Genomic DNA, 7,076 nt, shown 5'->3' on the forward strand with positions numbered 1-7,076 from the left:
CAGATAAGTGCCCCAGATATACCCCGACACACCACTAGTACCCTAACCCACAAAACTCCCAGGGTATGTTCAGATAAGCGCCCCAGATATACCCTAACAGTTTTATATACATACACCACTAGTACCCTAACCCACAAAGGACCGCTGGACTGAGAGACACTGGGGGGGACGTAGTAGGACACGGCAAAGCCACCCGGCTGAGCCATCTCACACATACGCACACAGAAATCCATTAAGCTTGGGGAGATACTACCATGTTCTTTCTCACCCCTGGCCTTTTAGCACCTTTGGGTCCTCAGCTGAGACAAACATCGACTGAGAGAGAAAGACAACCAGCCAAACTGTTGCCTTCCCCCAGATCACCATTATTAGACACATATACACAATATTTATATTTAATACAAATCAAGGTTGTGGCTCTCTTTTCATTCCTATGTTTTCTCAAATGCTTTTGCTTGACATCCAAGTGCAAAACGTGCCTTTCATCTGCATGGACTCTAGGCCTGTCAGGGAATATTCTAAATTTGAATGTATATTCAAATTGTGAGGAAAAAAAAGGGACATCATTTTTGGTCGAGTTTGAAAGCTGCACTGCCCACGCTGCAGTGAGCAGGGCAGAGAGTTTTTCTCTAATGAGCACCACACCAGAACACAAAGAGTAGGGCTGCAGATAGCTTATGTTATGCAAGGATATACCAAGTTGAAGTTGTGGAAAAACAGTAAAAATTGCAAAAACGTTGATTTTTTTTATTGTTTTTTGGTATTGTTTTTTAAAAATAAAAAGGAAGCTTCTTTTGGGGAGAATAAAATGACTCTGGTCCGAGTTTCCTATTAACTTCACCAAAAAGGCTAAGGATGCTGCAAATGTATAATATCAAAATGGCCTTTGGATGTAAGACAAATGTATATAATATATTTATTTACTTATTTTCATTGTTGGTTCATTTCCTCTCCTGGGACACATATTCATTCAGTTTCGATAAAAGACCTACTGGACCGTGCCCCGCCCGCTGCAGAGGGCTGACAGGAAGGAAACTGGCAGTTTTCAGCAACTTTACATTGAAAATTGTTCCAGCTTTCATTGATGTTAACATGTATACATGTTGGCAGGACGGTCTGAAATGTTTTGCACGCTCTTTCGTTGTACATGAAGTCAAGTGGCTGTCGTGTCGTCCCACAGCGGCGTATCCAGAGCACCAAAGGACCCGCTCCCTAACAGTCCGTCCCTGACTGCTGCGTGCATGGCCTGTTGAACACACAGTATTTTGGCTTCCATCTGCTCTTCTTGGTGCTGAAGATGCAGCAATGCCTGCTGACACGGTGGTCCCCGCTGAATGTGTCTTGGGACCAACGCCGTCAACTGTTCTAAGCGCATCCTGTCACTCCTCATGTCTTTAGCAATTTCAATGTTGACACAAAAAGGTGTCAGTTTTCTGAGTGTGAGTGAGAGGTATCTTCTCAGTGACCCGTGTGGACATGTAGCACATCTGCAGGTCTCCATTCTTTGGCTCACAGTGTTGTTTCTGTTTGAAAACCCAGACATTATGTCCGGGTCTCTACTGCTGTCCATCTAGGTCTTTGGAGGCTGCCCTCCATAATGACTGAAAATCAAACGCGTTGCTCAGCCCTCCATACTGTCTATACCAGTTGGCTGTACAGCTTCATCAGAACCCTCCATAGCAGCCTTTGCTGTTCCAGCTGGTGTGTTTTACTTCCACCACTTTATTAGGGTGGTGAACTTAGAAGTAGGCCTGTAACAATTATTACATAATTGTCGAACTGCAATATTTTTTCAGGTAATCACAGTTTCTTTGTTTAACAGCGGTAAAGCATTAGAGCCTTTTTTTTATCGATATGTTTCCAACACCCACATGCACCCTGAAGTGGCCCAGAACAGTAGCTATCCTAAGATCCTGGAGAATCCCTACAGAGGACGCCCCACCTGCAGTTGTAAATCAAGTCGGCTTTCTAAATCCACAAAGCGTTGTTGTTGGACCATTAAGCTAAAGCTATGCTAGCAGCAGCTATTACTTGTTGCCACAGCAACTCCAAACATCCTGGGCTATGTGCTGTTTTTTTCTTATGAACAAATTGTGTAGATAGGATTTTATTTTTGGTATGCGTGTGTGAGAATGTCATTACATGCTATGGACAGTGTGAGCTGGAGAGTGGACACCAGGCTTGAAATATGCAGCCGCAGATTTTCAGGTGGAATTAATAGGTTGCATGTTAAAATATGGATCACTGTGTGTGTTTTGGTGTCAGAGAACCAGAATACACATGTAAATGTGTGTGTGATATCCTCTTCACATGTGCACTGAGAAGCACCAACCCTGTGCTACCAGCAGACACAGTATGTGGTACCTACTGCATACTCGGTTCATTAGTACTTCAGCAGTAGTATCCTGGGAGCTGGCAGCACAGCTGATGTCAGATCGGCTTTCCAGCAGCGTCATTGAAATAAAAAAAATCCCCCAGCACCAACACCTGTCCCTAATTACAGTAACCATGGTTATTTTAGCCGCAGCCTGGCAAAACCCAGGACTCCATCTAGTGCTCAGAGAAATAAAACCTTAATGAAGGTATCAAGCTGTTTTACTTTTCTGATGTAGCTTCGGATGGTGGGAGCTGTGGACGTCAGCTAGAAATGTGTGTGCCCCCTTATGGGCGTGGGTCAGGGCATGGAAGAATAAGGAACTTTTTAATGGCTGCATGATTGAGTCTGGCCCTTGACCCTTCATGTGTTGAGTGTTCCCACATATCTATTCGCCGGCTGCTCCCCCTCCCTCAGTTACCCTGTGGAATAATGAGTGGACAGTATTACCTCAAAGGTCACTGGTTTTATCTTCATCAGAAAACTGTGTGTGTGTGTGTGTGTGTGTGTGTGTGTGTGTGTGTGTTTCCTAAAAGGTCATTTGTCAATCTCAACGTTTGCATCATGACCACAGATGGTTTGCATATAGAGCTTTCTTTTCACACGGTGACCGATGGCCACGTCCAAATACAAACGTTAGACGTCTGCTGGCCCTGGCCACGTGGAGCCCTGTGGGGGGGGCAGCATAGGGTCAGGCATCTGCTTCTGTCTCTATTTTCTTTGCCGTGACTTCCTTGCGGATTCAGTGTCTCCATTCCTGTAGGCTGGCTGATCTAACCATGTTTACCACGCCCCCTCTCAGCTGGGGGACTCCTCCCTTCATGTAATGGCCGTGACCCCCCAACCTGACGGCTGAGTTGGCCAACAAAAGTGCCTCGAAAACAGGGCTTTAAAAGGCCTTTTTTGATCAGCAGCCGACACAGCTAGTAGATTTTAACATTCCCAGCCAATCCGATTGTTTTTCCCTTACTAACTTTACTTTCAGCTCCGCTGGTCTGTCCGGTTCCGTTCGTCTTCTCCATTTCAGCGTAGCTTGTAATCGATGTACACGCTAGGCACGGTTGTATGACACATCACAACATAAGTGTTCATGGGAAATGTAGATATTTCCACCGACTCCTGAAAGCAAGCGGGGTCATTCGGTTCCATTAAAGTCAATGTGAGTATTTCTACAGACTGCAGACTGCTGAGCGGCTGCGTCCCGCCTCCGTCCCGCCTCCGTCAGATGGGCGGAGCCGGTCCTGCAGTTGGTGGGAATCCAGGGTCAGAAGCACAAAACCGCCCAAATGTCTTGGTTGGAAGCCAATGTGGAAACATTCCTGCAGCCGGCCGATTCAAACAGGCTCAGTGTTGTTGTTTCAGTCATCACCGGCCATGTTGGCTAGTAACTCTACAATGCAACCCACCGAAGTTCATTTTTACCTGCATTTGGGGGCTGTTAATTTAAAGCCCTGCTCAGAACACACTGATGGAGACGATGGGTGATCATGATCAACCTTGGAGCAGAGTGGGTACACACCTCCCGATGAACCGGAGTAATGGCCGGATGATCTCGTTGATGGTTGTCATGCTGTGTAGATCAGAAGCATCAGAGTTGTTGATAAAGTCATGAGCCCGCTTCTTAGATCACGACGGACCAATTATCAGCAAGGTTCCTACACAGCTTGTGAAAATTACTCATAACATGGGGGTTTAGTCAGGTGACTTTTCATACAGCAAATAATAATCTAAGTTGGTGTGGGGGGGAACAGGACTGCATCACCTGACATCCCTCACATCAAACACTTACAGTTAGAAACAAAATGGCTCCTTTCTGAAGAGATGCCACTGGGAAATGGGACTCTGGCGTGTGTCCAGACAGCACAGGCTTACAGGCTGCTGCTGTTCTCATCATATGCACGTGTGTTGCCTTTAAGGGGCCGGTCTGTATGAAGTCTACAGGAGGCTGTCTCTGTTAACATGTCCTATGTGTTTGCAGGTGATCCACAAACATTTCTACCTTAAGCGAACTGAGATCATGTCTCAGTGTGAGGACTGGATCGCAGACATCCAGCAGTACAGCAGCGACAAGCGGGTGGGCCGCACCATGTCCCATCATGCTGCTGCACTAAAGGTAATATCTCTAAATGTGCTCTGTGTAGTCAGTATTAAGGCTTGTTAGACTGCATTCCCACTTCACTCTGCAACATGCTCCTAATGTTACTTGTGTGTGTGTGTGTGTGTGTGTGTGTGTGTGTGTGTGTGTGTGTGTTCGTGTGCTTGTGTGTGCGTGTGCTTGTGTGTGCGTGTCCCCGTCCCCGTCCCCCCCCGGTCCCTGCAGAGGCACACGGCCCAGCTCAGAGAGGAGCTTCTGAAGCTGCACTGCCCCGACGGCCTGGAGGCCGCCAGCGACGAGTTCTCCCTCCTCCTCAAAGAGCTGCCCAATCAGGACGCAGAGAAGCCCGGGGGCAGTCAGGATGGTCCCTGCAGCGAGGGCCAGCTATGAGTCCCAGCCCCCCCTCCCTCCTTATGATGAAAGGACTTGATGGCTTCTGAGCACAAGCCACCACTTTGTCAATATTTGTATGTAAAGATCTAATAGCCGGGGGTGTGGGAACCAGAACTATGAAGTGTGCTGCGCCCTTATGGAAAACTTTTATTTACCTGTAAAAGAGTGTAAACATTTTGTGCTTTTTTCCAATTGTGAAATAACCACTGATTGGTATGTTATTAAACTTGTTTATGTATACATAATGGCAGAGGAAAAAATTACAGAATATATAAGGGAAACTACCTTTAGAGAAGAATGTTTACTGAATGTTAATTTCCTTCTTTTTTTTTTGGACTGGTAGAGGGAGAGCAGTTGTAACCAAGGATATCGGTCATTCTTTAAGGCTAATATTTAAAATATGAGAGAAAAAGACAACACCCGTAACAGCTGGAGATAGAAAGCCCCCCCGGTCCTCCAGTGCTTCATTTCATTTCTCTGGGATCATACCCGCTCCAATAAAGGCTGAGATCGCCGTTCTTAATGCTGTTATCCCTTTTACAGGCTCCAGATTAAAAAGTACCACGCTCTGGATAACCATTTGTTTCCTCTCAGAACTTCTCCATGACCATTTTCATCGACATGCCTGTAGATCATAAGACTGTTGGTCAGAGCACCATGGGAAATGTATTTTGAAGGCCTGTGCATGTGTAAGTGTGTTTTCTGTGCGTGTGCAACAATCCCCAGTGAGATACGAAGCTGTGATGTGCCTTTGATCTACACCATACCACCAAATACTCCAACAGAGTACCTTTACTGATTTCTTTGCTATTTCTACAAAATGAATAACTGCTCTGTCTGACATACAAATTGCTTTGATCTTTTTCATTATGTTGAACTTCGGTGATCAAAAAAAATGCACTTTCTATTTTACTCACTCCTTAGAACAGTCTCCTACTCCTTTTGCTAGGACATTAAATGGAGCTTGAAAGTATGGATTTATTGTGCGAATGCTTCTTTCTGCGATTGACAGGACATCAGCCAGAGAGAGACAGGAGGTCCCAGAGAGAGACAGGAAGTCCCGGAGAGACGCCGACACAGAACATCTGAGCAAAGATATCGCTGACCCAAATGGTTGCACTGATGACTCGCGGTGTCTCGTCACACGGGAACATTGGAATACTCAAGACAACCCCTCTTGCATGATAGCCATCTGTCATTGGCAGTGCATTATGGGAGGAAGAATTGGGATTTAATTATTTGGGTGTACTCATCTACCTTTTTTTGGCTATTTTAGAAAGAGTTTATTTTCAGAATGTCTTTTGACAAACAACTTCTAAAAGCCAGCTGTTAGTTTTAAAGAATGTTTTTATAACTTCAAATATTCGTGACTAAATAAGTGAAATCCCTGTAAAAAGACAAACCTTTATTATTGGATCACAGATAGAAGACTTGAGTAGATGTCTGGTGTGTTCCTGCAGACAGGAAGCTGATTGAGACTCAGATTTTTCTAAACAGTTTATATTTTTTCTAAAATCTAAAGCTTTCACTGAAAATTCAACTACATTTTTACATGCACTCCTAAATATTTATGGATAAAAAATGTATAGGTAAAACCCTGGAGTAATAAACAAGATTATATACCAAAAATGAAATGGAACTCTGTGAAGACCAGTCATTTGTCACCAACTGGTCTCGGATGACGCTGTTTTGGCAGAAGAGTGACGTTAAAGTTTGGGATCCATCAATCCTGAGGGGGACCAAGGTGAACAAACATGACAAAAGTATACATGAAAATATATTTATAGGTTCCAAATATGACTTGTATAATTAATAGTCATAAGTGGGGAACTCGTCGTGAAGTCTGAGCAGTTCTAAGATCCAGTCCAGACCGAGTCAGTAACTCCAGACCTGCTGAGGGTCAGCTGGGATAGTCAGTCAGTCCTTGGGAACAGTTTCCATGGGACTGGACCGGGAACTACATGAATTAGCTAAAATCATGCCTACAGTTCTGAAAGAAAAGAAGAAAAATATATGTAAATATATGTTCAATTTCAATTCAATTTTATTTATAGTATCAATTCATAAGAGTTATTCTCAAGACACTTTACAGATAGAGGAGGCCTAGACCACACTCCAGAATTTACAAGGACCCAACAACATATACACTCACCGGCCACTTTATTAGGTACCCCATGCTAGTAACGGGTTGGACCCCCTTTTGCCTTCAGAACT

The 7,076-nt window shown here is 44.6% G+C and overlaps 1 protein-coding gene across 4 annotated transcripts in view; it reads left to right on the forward strand.

The window, feature by feature from the left end:
* birc6 (baculoviral IAP repeat containing 6) overlaps positions 1-5,835 on the forward strand; it is a 104,391-nt gene extending 98,556 nt beyond the window's left edge. For all 4 annotated transcript variants that reach the window (XM_034898926.1, XM_034898928.1, XM_034898929.1 and 1 more), the window contains 2 exons: positions 4,353-4,487; positions 4,695-5,835. In XM_034898926.1, coding sequence (XP_034754817.1) covers positions 4,353-4,487; positions 4,695-4,859 — 300 coding nt within the window. In that variant the 3' untranslated portion in view covers positions 4,860-5,835. The remainder of the gene's footprint in view (positions 1-4,352; positions 4,488-4,694) is intronic.
* Positions 5,836-7,076: the final 1,241 nt, after the last annotated feature.

This window comes from Etheostoma cragini, chromosome 17, assembly GCF_013103735.1.
Source record: "Etheostoma cragini isolate CJK2018 chromosome 17, CSU_Ecrag_1.0, whole genome shotgun sequence".
Taxonomy (NCBI): Eukaryota; Metazoa; Chordata; class Actinopteri; order Perciformes; family Percidae; genus Etheostoma; species Etheostoma cragini.